Source organism: Grammomys surdaster, unplaced genomic scaffold (assembly GCF_004785775.1).
Source record: "Grammomys surdaster isolate TR1022 unplaced genomic scaffold, NIH_TR_1.0 217, whole genome shotgun sequence".
NCBI classification, from domain to species: Eukaryota; Metazoa; Chordata; class Mammalia; order Rodentia; family Muridae; genus Grammomys; species Grammomys surdaster.
Genome location: NW_021604662.1, coordinates 3446935 through 3468814, shown reverse-complemented (window position 1 = coordinate 3468814; position 21880 = coordinate 3446935). Strand labels below are relative to the sequence as shown.

Sequence of the window (21880 nt, the reverse complement as noted above, 5' to 3'; positions counted from 1 at the left end):
ATTACACCTCACACAATAATAGTGGGGGATTTCAACACCCCACTGTCAGCAATGGACAGATCATAGAAACAGAAACTAAACAGAGACACTTTGAAATTAACAGAAGTTATGAACCAAATGGACTTAACAGACATCTATAGAACATTTCATCCTAAAACAAAAGAATATACCTTTTTCTCAGCACCTCATGGTACCTTCTCCAAAATAGACCATATAATTGGTCACAAAACAAGCCTCTACAGATACAAAAAGATTGAAATAATCCCTTGCATCTTATCAGATCACCACGGACTAAGACTGGTCTTTAATAATGACAAAAACAATGGAAAACCCACGTACACATGGAAACTGAACAACTCTCTACTCAATGATGACTTGGTCAAGGAAGAAATAAAGAAAGAAATAAAAGACGTTTTAGAATTCAATGAAAATGAGGACACATCATACCAAAACTGGTGGGACTCCATGAAGGCAGTGCTAAGAGGAAAGCTCATAGCTCTAAGTGCCTACAAAAAGAAACTGGAAAGAGCACACACTAACAAGTTGACTGCACAACTAAAAGCTCTAGAACAAAAAGAAGCAAATACACCCAGGAGGAGTAGAAGGCAGGAAATAATCAAACTCAGGGCTGAAATCAACCAAATAGAAACAGAAAGAACAATACAAAATATCAATAAAACCAGGAGTTGGTTCTTTGAGAAAATCAACAAGATAGATAAACCCTTAGCCAGATTAACCAGAGGGCACAGAGACAGTATCCAAATTAATAAAATCAGAACTGAAAAGGGAGACATAACAACAGAAACTGAAGAAATTCAAAAAATCATCAGATCCTACTACAAAGGCCTATACTCAACAAAACTGGAAAACCTGGATGAAATGGACAATTTCCTAGACAGATACCAGGTACCGAAGTTAAACCAGGAGCAGATAAACCATCTAAATAGTCCCATAACCCCTAAGGAAATAGCAGCAGTCATCAAAAGCCTCCCCACTAAAAAAAAGCCCAGGACCAGATGGTTTTAGTGCTGAATTCTATCAGACCTTCAAGGAAGACCTAATACCAATTCTCTTCAAACTATTCCACAAAATAGAGACAGAAGGAACACTACCCAATTCGTTCTATGAAGCTACAATTACACTCATACCCAAACCCCACAAGGACCCGACAAAGAAAGAGAACTTCAGACCAATCTCCCTTATGAACATCGATGCAAAAATACTCAATAAAATTCTAGCAAACCGAATCCAAGACCACATCAAAACAATCATCCATCATGATCAAGTAGGTTTTATCCCAGGAATGCAGGGATGGTTCAATATTCGGAAATCCATCAATGTAATCCACTATATAAACAAACTCAAAGAAAAAAACCACATGATCATCTCACTAGATGCTGAGAAAGCATTTGACAAAATTCAACATCCCTTCATGATAAAAGTCTTGGAAAGATCAGGAATTCAAGGCCCCTACCTAAACATAGTAAAAGCAATTTACAGCAAACCAGTAGCCAACATCAAGCTAAATGGAGAGAAACTTGAAGCAATCCCACTAAGATCAGGGACTAGACAAGGTTGCCCACTCTCCCCCTACCTATTCAATATAGTACTGGAAGTCTTAGCCAGAGCAATTAGACAGCAAAAAGAAGTCAAAGGGATACAAATAGGAAAGGAAGAAGTCAAAATATCGCTATTTGCAGATGATATGATAGTATACTTAAGTGACCCCCAAACTTCCACCAGAGAACTCCTAAACCTGATAAACAACTTCAGCAAAGTGGCTGGTTATAAAATCAACTCAAACAAATCAGTAGCCTTCCTCTACATGAAAGATAAACAGACTGAAAAAGAAATTAGGGAAATGACACCCTTCACAATAGTTGCAAATAATATAAAATACCTTGGTGTGTATCTAACCAAGCAAGTGAAAGACCTCTATGACAAGAACTTCAAGTCCCTGATGAAAGAAATCGAAGAAGGTCTCAGAAGATGGAAAGATCTCTCTTGCTCATGGATTGGCAGGATTAATATAATAAAAATGGCCATCTTGCCAAAAAGCAATCTACAGATTCAATGCAATTCCCATTAAAATCCCAACTCAATTCTTCACAGAGTTAGAAAAGGAAATTCTCAAATTCATATGGAATAACAAAAAACCCAGGATAGCGAAAACTATTCTCAACAATAAAAGAACTTCTGGAGGAATCACCATCCCTGACCTCAAGCTGTACTACAGAGCAATAGTGATAAAAACTACCTGGTATTGGTACAGAGACAGGCAGGAAGATCAATGGAATAGAATTGAAGACCCAGAAATGAACCCACACTCCTATGGTCACTTGATCTTTGACAAAGGAGCTAAAACTGTCCAGTGGAAAAAGGACAGCATTTTCAACAAATGGTGCTGGTTCAACTGGAAGACAACATGTAGAAGAATGAAAATTGATCCATTCTTATCCCCTTGTACAAAGCTCAAGTCTATGTGGATAAAGGACCTCCACATAAAACCAGATACACTGAAACTAATAGAAGAGAAGGTGGGGAAAAGCCTCGAATACTTGGGCACAGGGGAAAAGTTCTTGAACAGAACTCCAATGGCATATGCTCTAAGATCGAGAATTGACAAATGGGACTTCATAAAATTGCAAAGTTTCTGTAAGGCAAAGGACACTGTCAATAGGACAAAACGACAACCAACAAATTGGGAAAAGATCTTTACCAATCCTTCATCTGATAGAGGGCTAATATCCAATATATACAAAGAACTCAAGAAATTAGACTCCAGACAACCAAATTACCCTATTAAAAAATGGGATATAGAGCTTAACAAAGAATTTTCAACAGAAGAAACTCGAATGGCCGAGAAGCATCTAAAGAAATGTTCAGCATCCTTAGTCGTCAGGGAAATGCAAATCAAAACAACCCTGAGATTCCATCTCACACCAGTCAGAATGGCTAAGATTAAAAACTCAGGTGATAGTAGATGCTGGCGAGGGTGTGGAGAAAGAGGAACACTCCTCCATTGTTGGTGGGACTGCAAGATGGTGCAACCACTTTGGAAATCAGTGTGGTGGTTCCTCAGAAAATTGGACATAGCATTACCCGAGGATCCAGCTATACCACTCCTAGGCATATACCCAGAAGATGCTCGAACATATAACAAGGACATATGCTCAACTATGTTCATAGCAGCCTTATTTATAATAGCCAGGAGCTGGAAAGAACCCAGATGTCCTTCAACTGAGGAATGGATTCAAAAAATGTGGTATATTTACACAATGGAGTATTACTCAGCTATTAAAAACAATGAATTTGAGAGGTTCCTAGGTAAATGGATGGAACTAGAAATTATCATCCTGAGTGAGGTAAGCCAATCACAAAAGAAGACACATGGTATTCACTCACTGATTATTGGATATTAGCCCAGAACCTTGAAATGCCCAAGATGCAACTCACAGGCCACATGAAGTCCATAAAGAAGGAAGACCAAGTGAGGGTGATTCGGTCCTTCTTAGAAGGAGCAACAAAATACTCAAGGGAGCAAATATGGAGACAAAGTGAGGGACAGAAACTGAAGGAGGGGCCGTCTCAAGACCAGCCCACCTGAGTATCTATCCCATGTGCAATCACCAAAGGTAGATGCTGATGTGGAAGACAGGAAGTGCATGCTGATAAGAGCCTGATATGGATATCTCCTCAGAGGCCTTCAAGAGTCAGACATATTCAGAGGCAGATGCTCACAACTAGCCATTGAACTGATCATGGGGTTCTCAATAGAGGAGTTAGAGTGAAGACTGAAGGAGCTGAAAGGGTTTGTGGCACCATGAGGAGAGCAACAATACCAACCAACCACAGCTCCCAGGGTCTAAACCACCAGCCTGGGAGCACTTAGGGGGGGATCCAGGGCTTCAGCTGAATATGTAAAAGTGGAGGGCCCTGCTGGGCATAGGTGGAAGAAGAGAACCTTGACCTCATGAAGGCTGGATGCCCCAGGGGGTGGGAATTTTGAGGGTGGGGAGGTGGGAGTGGGGTGGTGTAGAAAGAGGTTACATCCACAGAGAAGAAGGAGGAGGGGCGAGGGGATTGGGGGTTCCGAGGGGGTGGTGGGGGATGGGGTAAGGGGACAACATAGGAAATGTAAATAAATCATCCAATAAAAAAAAAATATGTGTGCCAAACCTCTCCCAGTATACAGACTCTTTTTATTCATTCATTGTATTTATATTCTCTTGAGATTTTAGTCATATCCCTGTGATTATTTAATAAGGTTTCCATGTATTTACTCTGGCCAAAGAGCAAACAAAAGCATTCAAGAATACTGAGCATTTTAAAAACAAAGCATTCATTTCTTGGTGGCCCTATTTGGAATATGCCTGTTTATTTAAAAATATGTTCTCAAACTTGGCAGAAATCCTCCAAAGGTAGTAAAAAACAAATTAACAAAAGAGAATATATTTAGATTAGTGATATTTAAAAATAAACTCCAGTATAGGATATATAACACCCACCACTTGATATTATTATCACTACATATTACCATTCGAATCATCATGACTTAATAGACTCTGTGTCTTTATCCTCAAACTCAATGATTAAAACTACCTGTGTCCCATATGCTTATATGTCTATATCTGATTGATAAAGCAGTACTCTCTCAGTGAATCACACATGGATATTTTGCTTGCTGGCATCGGTAAAATGTAATTTTTACAGAGAAAATTCACATAAAAGTGGCTAAATACAAACTTATAACTCAAAAGTGCACTCCCAATAGCAAAAGTAGGAAAAATAATGACCTAACTAAATATGAACAATAGACCTGACTAAACATTTTCCAAAGACATGCAAAAATAGCCAAGAGACATATGAAAATGCATTGCATGTCGCTAGTCAGGAAAATAAAAATCAAAACCACAGTGAAATAGTACTTCATGTCTATTAAAGTAACTACTATGAAAGTCAAAAGAGGCAAATGCACAAATAAAGAAACCTTATACACTGCTACTTAAAATATGAATTGGCCCTGCCGTCAAGGTTAAACAGTTTAGAAGATCCTCCAAAAGTTCAAAATAAGACTACTATAACAACCTAGCCATCTTATTACTGGCTATATTGCCAAAGGAAATAAAAGCGATGTCTTCAAGAGACAGCTCATGTTCACTGCAGTGTTTTTCCTAATAACCAAGACATGGAATTCCCTAAATGGTCATCAGTGAACAAATAGGTAGAAAGTATGATGCATGTCTGTGTATTACTTAGCCATGAAACAAGGAAACCTTATCTTTTCCAATAACATAGATAAACTTAAAGGACATAATGCTAAGTGAAATAAGCCAGACACAGAAGGAAAAATAAGATTTATATGTGGAAACCACCCCCTGCAAAATTTTGGAACTCCAAGATACAGAGAATATGAACAGAAGTTGTCAGTGGCATAGTGTGGGATTAGGTGATGTTGATCAAATGGCACAGACTTTCATACAAGGATGTATAAGTTCCAGTGATCTTATGTTGACTTTAGTTACTAACAATGTACAATGTGCTGTATGCTTCAAATTTGTAAGAGTACATATTAAGTGTCCATATGTTGCATATCAATTTCCTTTCATTAAGATGTGAGAAGTTCTTTTCCTTTTTTTTTAAGAAAAAGAGTGAAACTTGTTAAGACTGGAAATTTTAAGGGATGCTCCTTAGGACTCAAAAGTAAACAACTCAGAAACCTGGAGAAGTTCGCTGGTAACCCCTGTGGTTGAATTAGGGAAAAGCTGGAAGAAGCTGAGGAGGAGGATCTTTAGGAAGATTGGCAGTCTCAACTTAGCCTGGACCCTGGAGATGGGGGGTGGGGGGGAGAGAAGGGGGAGATATGGGATGTGGAACAATCAGAGGGTAGACTGAGAGAGGGATAAAGACTGGACTGTAAAAAGTAGATTAAATAATAATAATGATGAATTAAATTATGTGAATTCTTTTTTTTTAAAGTAGGACTTGTTAAGACTGGAAATTTTAAAGGGATGCTCCTTAGAACTCAAAAGTAAGCAACTCAGAAACCTGGAGAAGTTTTTCAAACTAACTAGGTACACAAGGCCCCTCCCTAAGCTTTCATAGGAAAGACTGCTGAGGAGACAAGAGGCCAGGCAAGCTGCTTGAAAAAGAGAAAACAGTCAAGCTGTATGGAAGAGGCACAGACCAGCTGACTGCCCCAAAGATACTCTGACCTGTTGAGCTGCAGACATTGCATGCAGGAACTCCAGGGTTCTAGTCTTTGTGAGCAGTCACCCATGCTGGAGTGGGCTTTCAGTCATCCCTGCTCCTTACCTATAACCATAAAGGTAACCCCAGTGAAACTCACTGGTTCACTAAGCTGGACTTTGGTGAGGTCATTGCTTTTGTCTGTTTACTATCTGGAGTGAGTTGATGCTTGTTCCTGGCTCTGCAGAAATAGTGTCACACAATACTATCCCACTGACAAACACAAAACAGTTAACATGCTGATAAATTTGCTGATTTTGTTGTGGTAATCACTTTACAGTGTGTATCAAATCATTACATTGTACACCTTGAATATATACAATTTTTATATGTCAAATGAACCTCAGTAATGCTGAAAGATACATATATAATCATGTGTGTATATATATGTACATGTGTATACATATATTTTCTCTCCTTCAAAGAAATTGAAACAGATGGAGAAAAACACATAGCCATAGTGACAAATATCTTTAAATTCATGAGCTTGAATCTCACCTAGACTAAGATTTTTACCTGCCTCTAAGCAGCCATACTAAATATTATCATTCACCCTGGCCCACTCCTCTGGACAGCTATTGCATACATTCTGTGTCCTCAGTCCCTCAATATATGTTCACTACCTCACATTTGATGAGCTTTATTCCTATTTTCCTGGAAAAATGCAAAGAAGTAGAAGAGATGCCTTTGGGTCTATACACCCTGGAAGGTAGACTGCAGACTGTGGATCATCATGTCTGTCGGATCTGCCTAGAAGACCACTCTTCTGCATGTTTGCCTTTATCATCCAGGAAGCTCTACTTACCATTTCCTTCTTATCCTCCTGGAAGTGAACATTCACAAACATTTTCCCCACAACATAAGGGAGGGCACTTTCGATAAAGTTAACACATTTGTCCCACTGAGGCAGCAGAGTTGTGGTTCCCTGGATTACCTGTGGGAAAGAATCAATACAATTTTTATACTTTGGATGAAAATTATTGCTGAGGAGAAAAAGAAATCAAACCATCTACAAAAATACATCCCACCCCTTCACAGATACATGCAAGACAGGAAAGGCCAAGGTAAAATCAGATGGAGAACATGAAACTCTGTTTTTCCCTAGTTTCCAGCCACAACTAAGTGAAAATGTTCTGATAGTGGAAAAAACAATGCATTTTACCTTTAGTCCAATTTTCTTCATTAAGAAAAACACATGGGCAATGTCATACATAGCCTTTCTACAGCAAATGGGGACATAAGCAGGATGTTGTTCAAGGATCCAGACAGTATTTAGGATCTATTTAGGACTGCAGTTCTACCAGGAAAAGTTTGGAATTGTGGGCAATCAAAGTTCTTGTTAGCAGACTAGCAGACCATGTCTCACCATGAGCAACCTGGGGATCCCATTTACACAGTGTCATAGCAGAGTACAATACAAATGTAAAGGCTTTTCCCATCTGTCCTGTTATGCTATTATAAGAAAACATCTACAAACAAGTAAGGGACTTCCAAAGCAGGATTTGAAAGTGCCAAGGTTTACTCTTGGGATGAAAGCAGAGAAATAAATGCCATGTAAGTTTTCTCTGGAGGCTGGAATGTACTGGCAGACTTTGAGGGAGAGAGACCCTGAGAATAGTGGCCTGGAGTACCCCATGCACAATTTTAGAGCCAGGTTGTTGGAGTGGGGCAAAAGGGATTAAAGCTTAAATTCATTTCTCCTTCCTTTCCTTTCTGGGTACATGAACCTTCTCAGAGGTAAGGAATGAGGTTATTTTTAAAAACTCCAGAGAGAGAGAGAGAGGTCTTACAATCTTCTTTGGCAATTCAATATTATATTTAGCACTTCATGTTCAAGAAACATCCCCTTATACCTAACCTCAAATTTTCACACACTACTTCTTACACCTCGCTCTCTCATTTTCTTCACAGTGAGGGTAGAAAGCAGCTGGGTACCATCTTTTATGTGATCCATAGGAGTTAAAAATATACACACAGCAAAAATATCTACTTGTTTTATATCTTAACTATTTGGTTTGACCTAAATATAAGTAATTGTTCATGCATATCTAGCCTCTATAAGATAACTTTATGTAAAGGGTCAAAAGTTGCCCCCTCAAATAACTGTAACACTCTCTTAAGTATAATGGTCCACTATTAATTTCTGTATTTCCCAGTTTCTCTAATAACTAAAATGGATGTTAAATAAAATAAGAACTGATACGATTTGACATTCACTTCGATTTAAATAGATAGAAAAATAAAATACTTTTTAAAGCTACAAAAATCCTTCACTCCTCTAAGCCATGGCAGAATTAGTCACTAGCCTTGGAAATGTAGATGAAAGCAACATCTGTCTGTGTAAGTTAGGAGACAACAAAGGTGGGTGAGAAACAAAGATTCAGGGGCTAAGTAACTAGGGGGAGGATAATGGATTCAGGCACTTAAAGAGGATATCTTCAGGCACTTAAAGAGGATATCGTGGGAGGAAATTAAAACGGGTCTAGCAGAATTAGGATAGAATCAAGATTAAATATCTACATAAAGTTAAATATGCAACTCTAACACCAAATTAAAACTGAAGCTATATCGTTCTTTCTATATATAATTAGAACATGGAAAAACCTTGAAAACCATGGTTACAGTGAAATAGATTGTCAGACTGCATCCTTCCAGTCTAATTGAAATTGTGTACCCATTGATACACAGCTCTCTTTCCCAGCCCTCCCTCCTCCAACTCCTAATAACCATCTTCCTACTCTCTGTTTTTTTGAATCTACTATTTCATATTGCACATATGTATAATATTAGACAATGTTTATCAGTCTGCATAAGGTAATCATAGTTAATGATAATTGTGTGTTTCAATTTCAATAAAATACGCCGTTGATGTTCTCAACACAGAAGTGATATGTTGCTAGAATGATGTATATGTTCATTATCATGACTAATTTTTCTAGATTGCCTTTGTAGATCAAAACATCACACATAACCTCACAAATGCACATAATTATCACAAGTGTTTTCCAGTAAAAAGGTAAAGAAATTAAAATAAATTTGAACTACTTTGAAAGGGATGTATTGTTAAGAAACATCAAACTGATAATTTCAGTTTAAAGCATTGAAAAGAATAGAAATATGCTGTTAAGGGGGAACATTTGAACAAGATTAGATGGCCCAAAGTATCACTCTAAATCTTATTATACAGCCACAATGTAGAGCTTAGGGTATTTTAATAGAAAATAGGTATACCTGAGTAAAGTGAACTTATGCAAATAAGTTTAAAGTAGAGTTTAGGTTGCAAGCTCCCTACATTCCATCCATAAAGATTTTATTTTTACTGGAGTAATTAACATTCGAATTGCCCCCAACATATAAAGTTGGCCACTGATGAAACATTTCAATATTTGGCAACTTACCCTTGAGAATTCCAGCCATCTATATTGAAAGCGCCTGCTGAGGTTTGGAATTCTGGAATAAACCATTCTCCACACCAAATAGTTGGCAATGGTTCTGTTAAAAGAAATGAACATTTATTATATTTTAGGTCATACCTGATTTCCTGAAAAACACCTTTGAAAATCTGTTGGCAAGCCTAACACAAGGTCAATGAACACCAGCAAAATCAGCCTGAAAGTTCCAGCCCAATTCCCGAGCCTCTTATGTCCAGAAAAGAGAATACCTTCAAATTAGTGATGACTTTTTTCCAATTTATGTGTATTATTGGCCTTCAGAAACCAAAACCAAAATATTCATTAATAACAATAATCTAAATTTTTACTTTGTTTTTATAACCTCTAAGTATGTAAGCCCAAGAAAGTCACCTAAGTCTTCTTGATTATCTTCCCTTGTAAAAGAATGAGGCTATTACTTACTTCACAAGGTGATTGTGAGGTTAAAATAACAAAATAATTAACAGAATGAACTCTTAACTCTCTGTTGACCTCTAAGCATATGAAAACTCTTATATGAGTTCTGTAATGCTTAAATACATATTTTCAAACCTCTGTTCTATTTTAAGTGCTGCCTTTTTTCTATAAGTAAAAGAATCCCTGACCTTTAAGGAAAGATGTATGGTATGAGTTCATTTCTAACTCACCCATGATGATGGATTTTTAATGACCCATCCCCTTTTAACTGTGCCATTACCATGGTGATTAATGAGATACATTCCTAAGATGGCTCCTGGGTCATACAGAAATATGAGTAGCAGTGTGACATGTTGATACTACCAAATCTACCAAGAACAATTCACATGTTCATTTGCATGATCTTCTGCCACCGTGGATAGTCTCCAATGAGCAAAATCTTTTTTGCATATGTATAATTATAGAGATGTTTGCTTTAATTTATATAGACATTCAGATTAGCATGTACCATTAGTGATGACTTTTTCCAATTTATGTGTATTATTGGCCTTCAGAAACCAAAACCAAAATATTCATTAATAACAATAATCTAAAATTTTACTCTGTTTTTAAACCTCTAAGTATGTGTAAAGGAAATAGTAGCATTTCTGCGACAGGCTTTCAGTATGTAACTAAGGATGACCTTGAGCTCATGATCCTTATGCCTCTATCTGGTAAGTGTGTTAGGATTACAAGCATATGCGGTCATGCTTGTAGATTTGTGTATTTTTATTTTCTGTACATAAGTGTTTTGTGTGCGTACATGCAAATACACCACAGATGTGCAATGTCTGTGGAAGCCAGGCGAGGTTTACGATCCCCTGGAACTGGAGACTTACCAATGGTTGTGAATCACCATCACCCATCTCCCTTGATAACAGAACCCAGGTCCTGTGCAAGAACAGCAAGTGCTCTTAACCACTGAGCCCTTCAAAGAACTAATTTTAATAAATATATAAATACAAAATTTTAAATATAAAATATTTAAGGTCATAAATATTTTATACACCATGACATTTGTACTTTAAGTCATATTATCCACATAAAATTATGTTAGTATGACTGGATATGTAAATGTGTGTTTCATATAGTCTTGTTGAATATTTCAGAAAGTTTTGGCATACTCTTGTCAGACATGGTTCTGTCACCACTGTTTTTCCCTTCTTGCTAACTAAGATGGCATACTAGTGCAGAAAAGGTGACACTTTTGTCATTTTGTTGTTATTAATTTTTGTACACATTACTAATATTTTAATTCCTGTTTCTCTAAAGGAAGGATTAGGAGGGAAAGACAGAGGATAGAGGAAGAGAATATGGGGAGAGATGATTGGAATAGGTGGGCATTTAAGAAACAATGTTGAAACTTAGTGCAAAGGAAACATCCTGTAACCTATGAGGGTGACCCTAGAGCAAAGTCTCTGAGCAATAGAGGATATGGAGCCTGAACCGACCATCTTTTGTAACCAGGTTCGCTCCCAATGGTGGGTCTGGAACACCAACCCAGCCACAAAACCTTCAACCTATCTACCCGCAACTTTTCCCGCCTGCAAGATGCTCTGGGGAAATGGTAGCTCAAAGCTTGTGGGTGTGACCAACCAATGACTGGTCTAACTTGAGGTCCAAGTCCCAAGAGGGAGCCCATGCCCAACACTGCCTTGATGGCCAGAAACAAGAAGCTGGATGACTTAGAGACCTAGAGTAAAACGAAACACAACTGATCAAAATTTTTAAAAAGTTAAAGAAATGATTCCTAATGATATTCTGCTATACTCATAGATTGGTGTCCAGCCCAACTGCCATCAGAGAAGCTTCTTCCAACAGTTGATAGAAGCAAATGCAGAGACCCACAGCCAAATGTTAGGCAGAGCTCGTAGAACCCAGCAAAAGGGTGGAGGGGAGGATTCTAGGAACCAGAGGGATCAAGGACACCAGGAGAATACTACCCATAGAATCAACTAGGCAGAGCTCATCAGGGCTCACAGAGACTGAAGCAGCAATCACAGAGCCTTCGTGGATCTATGCAAGGCCCTCTGCATGCATTCTGTGGTTGCATAGCTTGGGGGGAGAGGGATGTTATTACTAACAGTTGAAGAAAAGGGAGCCTCTAACTCTTTTGCCTGCTCATGAGACCCTTTCCTTCCTACTAGGTTGCCTCATCCAGCCTTGATATAAGTGTTTATACCTAGTCTTATTGCATCTTGTTATGTCCTGTTCAGTTGATATCACTGGGAGGCCTGTTCTTTTCTAAATGGAAAGAGAGGATCTGGGGGAGAGGAGAGGTAAGGGGGGGGGATACTAGGAGGAGGGGAGAAAGGAGAGACTATAGTTGAGATATATTGTATGAGATAAGAATAAAGAAAAAATTAAGACAACAAAAACAAAAAACAAGAATTTTTAAGCCATTCCCTGATGATATGATTAAACGAAGTAAAAAAATTCATGTATCTAAACTATAGCATTGCAGTATTGTTTTCAATGTACTGAATGAAAACAAACTAGCGATAGTAAACACTGCGTTACCCAAACAATAGACCTGTGAGCATCAATACAGTAGAACTTTATTAATCCTATTTTTTTTAATTTGTAAAGTGAAAATATAGACAGTATAAAATTTTCATTTTGAACCTAAGAGTCCCTGCTGGGGTAAGCACAGGGCTCCTCAGAACCCATCATCCAAATACCTTAAGTCTTACACTTAGCTATGTTCTGTTTCAGTCACTAAAAAAAATGCACCATTTTAGGCCTTTCTTTCTTTTTTTTGTGTGGTCTTTTTGAGACAAGGTTTCTCTCTGTAGCCCTGGCTGTCCTGGGCTCATTCTATAGACCAGGCTGACCTCGAACTCAGAAATCTGCCTGCCTCTGCCTCCCAAGTGCTGGGATTAAAGACGTGCCCCACCACTGCCCAGCAAGCCTTTCCTTTTTGCCTACATATCCCTATTCCTCAATAAGCCAAGAAATTCTCACCAAGCATTTTCTGTTGACCCAGTGTGCCAGGTACCATGAGGAAGGTGCCAAGGTAATTCAGTAACTACAGTTGGTGTGATGGTTAAAACTGTCAACTTGACAGGATCTAGAATCGTTTAGAGTCACTAGAATCACAAGCCTGTGAGAGATTATCTAGATTAAGTTAACAGAGGTTGGAAGACCTACTCTGAATGTGGGTGGCACAATTCCATAGGTGGGAGGACCAGACTGAATAAAAAGGCTATCTGAACATAAGCCTTCTCTCTGCTTCATGGCAGTAGATGTGATGTGACCAACTGCCTCAAGCTCTAGATATCATGATTGCTCTATTATAGATTATCCACAAATTGTAAGACAAAACAAACCCTTCTTTCATGACTTTATCAACTATCTGTTCCTGTCAACATGAAACAGAACTGATACAGTGGAGAATGAAACATTTCAGCTTATTAGTACCTTTTTTTATAAACATTTTATTAGGAACAGTATTCTGCCTGTATATATGCCTGCATGCCAGAAGAGGGCGCCAGATCACATTATAAATGGTTGTACGCTGCCATGCGGTTGCTGGGAATTGAACTCAGAACCTCTGGAAGTGTTCTCAACCTCTGAGCCACCTCTCTAGCCCCTAATTTTTCCCTTGCCTCATGGACTCAACAAATTCTAAGCACCTAGGTATGTACCAATAGTTCTAGGTGTTACAGAGATGAGAAAAAATATTGACTCTAACATACTGTTATGGTTTGAATATGCTTGGCTGGGGGAGTGGCACTATTTGGAGGTGTGGCCTTGTTGGAGTAGGTGTGTTACTGTGGGCGTGGATTTAAGACCCTTGTCCTAGCTGCCTTGAAGTCAGTATTCTGCTAGCAGCCTTCAGATGTCAGCTCCTCCTGCACCATACCTGCCAGGATGCTGCCATGTTCCCACTTTGATAATAATAGACTGAACCCCTGAACCTGTAAGCCAGCCCCAATTAAATGTCGTTATTTGAGTTGCCTTGATCATGGTGTCTGTTCAAAGCAGTAAAACCCTGACTAAGACACATATGAATGCTTTTAGCTGAATACAGAAAACTGAAGCTTAGAGTCATTTACTGAACTCTACATCACATAGTCAGTGGGTTCCAAACAAGTAAACTCATCTGGAGAGTTTTGATAAGTGCAGATGCTCAGGCCACAGCTAGCCAATTAAATCACCAGCTCTAGAGCAAGGCCTAACACAAATATTGTTTTTTAAGTCCTGCCCCCACCAAGTCCTATGAATAACCCAAAGAACCACTGTGATAAGCCATGGAGGCTAGCCCAGACTCAGGTATGTCTAAAGCCTGTGTGCTTTTCCATGTACCACACACTGATACACGAAAGCTACTGATTTAAGGACAATTTCCTGACCAGTCACAGAAACCTGAAAACAACTTGTCCAAAAGTGTTTTACAGAAACCTATGGGGATCAAAAAATGAACAATGAAGCTTTTCTAGATGAGGCACTACTAAGACAATAACATTATAAGACCTCTGAGTGTTAGAAGATGGGATGCTGACTGGGAAGCTACCCAGCAAGACAAAACAGCGTTGATGAATTGTTCCAATGTGAAGTAGAAACAACTAGTTCTTTGGAAAGTTACTTATGTCAAGTGATGTTTGCTGGGGCACACAGGTGAAAGGATGCCTTGCTAAAGCAAACACATCAAAGACTGTTTTCCTGAAGCAGACACAGGTTGCTATATGCAAACATATGAAAGGACTCTTGATGAAGGAGTATAAAGATGACCCCAGAGACAGTGGGAGAGGAGCACTTTGCCTTGGTTTGGTGTGCTCCGCCTTGCTATTCTTCGCTAAAGACACGCATGTATTGGTTTGCCTTGCATAGCTTTGTTGAGCTCAACTGTGATAAAGTCACCATTGAGAAACTTGCCCCAGAACTGCTTATGAGGTTTCTGTGGCAGATGCTGCTTCCACAGCCTTGCCTCAGGCCAGTTGGTGAGCCTGGCAGTTTCTTCAGGAATGAACTACAGCTGCCTGGTGTCTGCTTGCTGAAAGGATTTGACTATAGCTGCTGCTTTGTTCCTGTTGTCTGCCTGCCTAGAGGACTGGTCTGCAGCTGCTGAATTGTATTAGATGTTTGCTATGGGACTGAACTGCTGCCAAAGAAGAACGAGCTCGCCCCCAAAGAACTATTGCTGAACAGGTCCACTTCCCCCATATCCGAGTAACTTTTCTCTTCCACTACCTCTGTTGGGTGGTGGTCTAGAGGAAAGGTTGGACCTTTATTAAAGTAGGTTGCAAAAAATTTATGCCTACATCAATGTGTTCTAAAATTATTGACTTCAAAACACTATGGAGTGATAATATCATGGCAGGAACAGAGATGGCCATAATGACTGAGTCACTACCACCTAATGATTACACACATCAAAAACAAAACTAAACAAAACCAAAATCAGACTCAGCAACCATCAACGAAAATAACCTGTAATAGCCTTCTTTTGATCCAAAAAGCATTTTTTGCAATACAGTAATTTCCCTAAATGATAATAAATAAAGGAAAGAAAAAACATCCCAGCAAAGAGCCCACTACTAGGACAGCAATATGAAATTTTCCCCCAAAGCCTCTAACTCAGAAGATGTGCTATCTCGAGAAGCTTTTGCTATCTTGGGATACCTATTTAAAATTCAGATTCCTAGGGCTAGCAAGATGGCTCAGTAGTTAAGAACACTGGCAATTGCCTATGAATGTATATGTATAGGTATACATATACGTATATGTATATGTATGTGTGTTGTATGTATGTTGTATGTGTGTTATACGTATGCTATATTATATGTATTATACAGGCAAAACACTCATAAGAATAAACTAGTCTTTTACAAAAATGAAATAAAATACAGACTCCTGACCCCCCCTTCCTGCAGACCTACTTCACCAGACTCTGTGGGGGAGGTGAGATTTGGCATCTGTATTTTCAGCAAGGGCCTAAGGAAATGTTTCAGGTGTCACTTTGCAAAGCTACAAATCCTAAACATTCTTTAAAATTTAAAAAAAAACATCTGGCTATCCCTAAAGTTGTTTCACCCATTCCTTTTTCCTATGTATGTATGCATGTATGTATGTATGCAGCTCTCAAAGTAGTCTTGTCTTTCAACACAGATAATTTGGCCTGTTGTCAAAAAATAATGGCTTGCTGACTAACAAATAACAAGAAAGAAGGAGAAAATGCTGCAAAAGACCAAGAATGAACTGTAGGGAAAACATTTATATAGAAATCTCAGGAAATAACATCATTACTAACTAGTTTCCAAAACTAATAAACAATTTTTGTTCTCAAAAAGAACAGTTCAGAGAAATAAGAAATTGGGGCAAATATGGTGCAAAAGCATTGGTTGTTTGTTGTCATCTCAGCAAGTGAATTACCCCAGAAAATGATGTGGACCTGTTTATCACAAAGGGCACTGTAATTTTGCCTCTGATTGTTTTGCTGTAACTTCCTTTAAAAGCAATTTTCAACATACATGAAAAATAAAGGCCTTTCTAATTGAAAGAGAAAACAAAAGCCACAGTAAAAATGCACATCAAAGTTCTTACTTCTTCCTCTCGGCACCTAATATCCTAAACAAATCTTTAAAGTATTGTGGGACGCGGACCACCACGTTCTCCGAGGGGCCAATGTCTTTCAAGTGTGGGTAGAGTCTGGTATCAATGACCTTCTTGATATAGGCCAGCCAGTCAAACTGAGGATAGAGAAAACAAATGAAACCTATGTTAAGGCAGCAAGTAAGAGGACAGGCATTCAAATAAAGCATGCTGAGCATAATCCATTCTGTCCAAATCATTAAAGATGAAAGTGCTCATCATTTGTATCCAGAAGCCAACGTCCGATCAATTACCACTCAGACATAAGGTCATCATCAAAAACAGAGCCTGTATTCTGTACCACAGACTTCCAGATAACTCTCTCATGTGTTAATATATGATGCACTCCCTTGGCTATTCAAACCCTCTTCTCTCTCCATCTTCTCTCTACCTTGCTCCCTTAGCCCTACCCCATCCTGTACCCATCTCTTCTTCTAGCTTAGTTCACTCCTTTAATCCCCTGTGCCCCCTTTCTCAATTCTCGCCCTCTAACTTTCATATTCCCCCTCTTCTTCCCATAAACACAGGCACAGCTGCCTCAACACACTATTAGTCTTCTCCTCTCTGCAACCTCTTATTTCAGGATAACACATCTCCAGTCTATAGAGCATGACTCTGTGTCTCTAAAACAAACTCTGCACTGTTTGTACTTTATATTCTTTATATTGGTTTTCCTAAAGTCTGTTTTCCAACTCTTTTCCCCTTGTCTGCCTCCACTAGTGAATCTGAAAACCAGTTACTTACTAGTGAACCCGAAAATCAGTTACTTACTTGCCTAGCACCCACTTTCCTACCCCTTGCCCAATAGCAGGGATGGCCACATACCCAATTCTACTCAGAATTAAAAGCAGGTCATTCATCTAGGAATATTCTGAAAGGGGACTTTTTGTTTACTTAGGGAAAATAAAGAAGTCAGGTGGGTCGATGTGTCCTTCCCCCTTCTCCTTACCCTAATGTGGAGCTACAGCGCCCACTTTATAACTATGCTATCCAAATGAAGTCAAAAAGCCCAAGGAGGGTAAAGTGTAAATATAAAGTCTTTGCAGTGTTAAACAGCTGGACCAATACCAACTGGTGCCCCTGGCTGTGTCATAAGAAAATGGCCTTATACTTTTAAGCCTCTATCAGAAAACTTTTTGCATTCCCTATAACTTAGAAAATACTATTGCACACACAAGGCTATTTTATGTGATAGCTTAAAAGAATGATGATAATCAAAATGATGAATAGTAAGATTTATAAGGCCAACTTTTATACACAGATGAAATAGAATAGCTTATAAAATAGCAGGAAAAGAGATTTTTTTTTTCTGGAGAGCTTTCACCAACCTGGGGAATCATTGCACTGAGCTCTGAGATGTTCATTTTGTTATACATAGCCTCACTGGTTCGGTTCTCATGTGGAATCATTATCTGTCAAAAAGAAATTTGGGTTATTTTTTTCAAAAGAATCATTTATTATTGCATGACTGCCTTTCACATGAGCCAAAACATCTGTATATCATTATCAACTTTTTTAAGATTTGGTGTGATGCCTAGCTGTGGAGAAAATTTTTTTTAAAAAGCAAGAAGCATTTTAGGCAGGATTAAGAAAATAATAAGAAACGTACATATCCTCTTCAGTAAGAAATATTGTCCCCAATAGAAAGAGTTCCCAGAATGCCCTTTTCCTCTACCATGTAGATGGGCCAAGTCCATTGCTTGCTTGGTTTTGCCAATCAAGATGAAGTTGCACAATTAAGGTCATCATTCCATGTTTGCCTATGATCTCCAGACAATGACCTCAACTCCTTCACCTCAAGGGGAAAATGGCTAGTGACCAAAAATAAACTATGTGCATGTCATAGGTACCTGGGACCATTTTCTCTGACCTTCAGATTTCCCACTGCCAGAAGTATGAATTTGATCACCACCTGGGTGGACATTTCACAAGCTTCCAGCCTCTATTTATTCAAAGAACTGCAACAATGACTCTTCCTTGAGTGTCATCTTAATCACTTCCATTGGCTGATGACCATAGCTCCTTTACCACATCCTCATCTTGCTCCATGGCCTTCTATCTTACTATTCCTTCACATTCATTCATCTTCCCAACTCTCACCTCACCTACAACTCTCCAACCCTCAAACATCAAGCCCATTATCCAACCTCAAGCCCATCTCCACGGGTTGAACTGATTTACGATTGCCTGAGGTTTATATTCTCTAACAACCCTTTGCAATTAAACTCTATTTAGTACAAATCACCAGTGCCACTCCATGGATGAGTCCTATCTCTCCTTGTTCAGTGTCTCAGATGGGGCTAGAGTGGATGAATAATTTGTAGCTATCTTTACTTATTAGGATTTGATGAGGCTTTTTTTTCCATCCTTGGCCTCAAAAACTTCCCTAAGACTATGTATTTTAGTAATCTTGGATGTGCCGAGGCACCCTGAAGACTAGGGGAATGAGGGGAACCGTCCTAACAGGCCCAAAGTCCATACACCACAGATATTTCAAGTCAAAATCATAAGAGCAGAATGGCAGGCAATTGCCCCTCTGCTTGAAGTGTGTCAGTGCCTGCATGTCTCCCTCCCCACTCTCCACCAGAGAGAGGCAACAAGTCCCTTACAGTTTCCTTGCTGTTTGTGAATCCTAAATCATTGCCTCAGAGGATGTCTACATGTCTCCTCCACCCTCCTTCTCTTTTTCCAGCTCAGAGTCTCAGCTCCAGGTTGAAAGTTTTTAGTCTCAAAGCTGTGTTCAGTTCTCCTGCAGCTGCTCCCCTCCATAAATGGATTTGTCACTCCAGTTGCCTTCTCAACCATTCTCAGTCTTACCTCAGCCCAGCTGTTTTCAAATTTCTTTTTGCTTTAACTCCCTGGCTCAAGGCAAGGCCTTCCGTGCTATTAATCACACCTTCAGTTCAAATTAGTATTCTGGACCTCTTATTTACTTGGAAAAGGAATACAGAATTCAAATAGCCTGTAGACATGATTTCTAAGCATATCTGTAACACTCTTCACAACCTTCAAGTGACATGTAGTAATAAAAGTTTTAATGTGATGTTGGGGTTCACTAAGAATATGTTTTAACATACAGTGAAATCGAAAGACAGTGGGAGAGAGAAATCTTAGGAAAAGGACAGTATAATGTGCCCTAGAATAGACACAGGCTTGATAAAAGACTTTTCAAGAATAAACTGGGAAAGCCTTTGGGCTGGGGCAGACATAGAGTTGGTCTGCTCCGGTGGAGATACTGAATCCTGAGCCATCTTAGAGGACCCTCTGCACTCAGAGCAGCCGGTAAGAACTCCATCTCACTCCCTAGGCCCCAGAGATACATCTGGGAGCCAGGGACACTCAGGACACACCAGCTACCCAAACCCCGCCCCACCAGAATTCCACTTCCCTTCCGCCCCTGCCTGGTCCTTTGGGCTGGGGCAGACACAGAGTTGGTCGGCTCCTGTGGAGATACTGAGTCCTGAGCCATCCTACAGGAGCCACTGCACTCAGAGCAGCAGACACCAAGATGGTTTGCACTTGGGAGACATCATATCCTGAGCCATCCTAGAGGAACCACTGCATCCAGAGCAGAAGGATTTCCAGATCCAAGAGGTGGCCTGAGTCCCAGGAGTTCTTCCACCCAGAAGATTAAGATCATAAGACCACAGAGACATCTAAACTCTGAGGAGCTCTGCCACAAGCAAGATAACTGGAAATACAGGCTCCAGTCTTACACAGTGAGGACAGGTAACACTAGAGTTAACCAGATGGCGAAAGGCAAGCACAAGAACATAAGCAACAGAAACCAAAGTTTCTTGGCATCATCAGTACCCAGTTCCCCAAATACAGCAAGCCCTGGACACCCCATCACACCGGAAAAGCAGGATTCAAAATTAAAATCACTTCTCATGATGATAGAGGGCTAATATCCAATATATACAAAGAAGTCAAGAAATTAGACTCCAGACAACCAAATAACCCTATTTAAAAAATGGGGTATAGAGCTTAACAAAGAATTTTCAATGGAAGAAACTCGAATGGCCGAGAAGCATCTAAAGAAATGTTCAGTGTCCTTAGTCATCAGGGAAATGCAAATCAAAACAACCCTTAGATTCCATCTTACACCAGTCAGAATGGCTAAGATTAAAAACCCAGGTGACAGTAGATGCTGGCGAGGGTGTGGAGAAAGAGGAACACTCCTCCATTGTTGGTGGGACTACAAGATGGTGCAACCACTTTGGAAATCATTGTGGCGGTTCCTCAGAAAATTGGACATAGCATTACCTGAGGATCCAGCTATACCACTCCTAGGCATATACCCAGAAGATGCTCGAACACAGAACAAGGACATATGCTCAACTATGTTCATAGCAGCCTTATTTATAATAGCCAGGAGCTGGAAAGAACCCAGATGTCCTTCAACTGAGGAATGGATTCAAAAAATGTGGTATATTTACACAATGGAGTATTACTCAGCTATTAAAAACAATGAATTCGAGAGTTTCCTAGGTAAATGGGTGGAACTAGAAATCATCATCCTGAGTGAAGTAAGCCAATCCCAAAAGAACACACATGGTATTCACTCACTGATTATTGGATATTAGCCCAGAACTTTGAAATGCCCAAGATGTAACTCACAGGCCACATGAAGCTCATGAAGAAGGAAGACCAAGTGGGGTTGCTTCGGTCCTTCTTAGAAGGAGCAACAAAATACTCAAGGGAGCAAATATGGAGACAAAGTGAGGGACAGAAACTGAAGGAGGGGTCGTCTGAAGACCATTCCACCTGAATATCCATCCCATGTGCAGTCACCAAAGGTAGATGCTGATGTGGAAGTCAGGAAGTGCATGCTGATAAGAGCCTGATATGGATGTCTCCTCAGAGGTCTTTAAGAGTCTGACATATTCAGAGGCAGATGCTCACAACTAGCCATTGAACTGATCATGGGGTTCTCAATGGAGGAGTAGGAGTGAGGACTGAAGGAGCTGAAAGGATTTACAGTACCATGAGGAGAGCAACAATACCAACCAACCAGAGCTCCCAGGGTCTAAACCACCAGCCTGGGAGCACTTAGGGAGGGATCCAGGGCTTCAGCTGAATATGTAAGAGTGGAGGGCCCTGCTGGGTATAGGTGGAAGAAGAGATCCTTGACCTCATGAAGGCTGGAC

The 21880-nt window shown here is 39.6% G+C and overlaps 1 protein-coding gene across 1 annotated transcript in view; it reads right to left on the bottom strand.

Moving 5' to 3' along the window:
* The window catches only part of Phex (phosphate regulating endopeptidase homolog X-linked), a 225613-nt gene that overhangs the window by 132930 nt on the left and 70803 nt on the right, over window positions 1–21880 (bottom strand). The window contains exons 9-12 of the mRNA XM_028772694.1: window positions 18059–18142; window positions 16683–16828; window positions 9648–9741; window positions 7055–7183 (exon numbers count right to left, since the gene is read on the bottom strand). Of these exons, the coding sequence (XP_028628527.1) occupies window positions 7055–7183; window positions 9648–9741; window positions 16683–16828; window positions 18059–18142 (453 nt within the window). The remainder of the gene's footprint in view (window positions 1–7054; window positions 7184–9647; window positions 9742–16682; window positions 16829–18058; window positions 18143–21880) is intronic.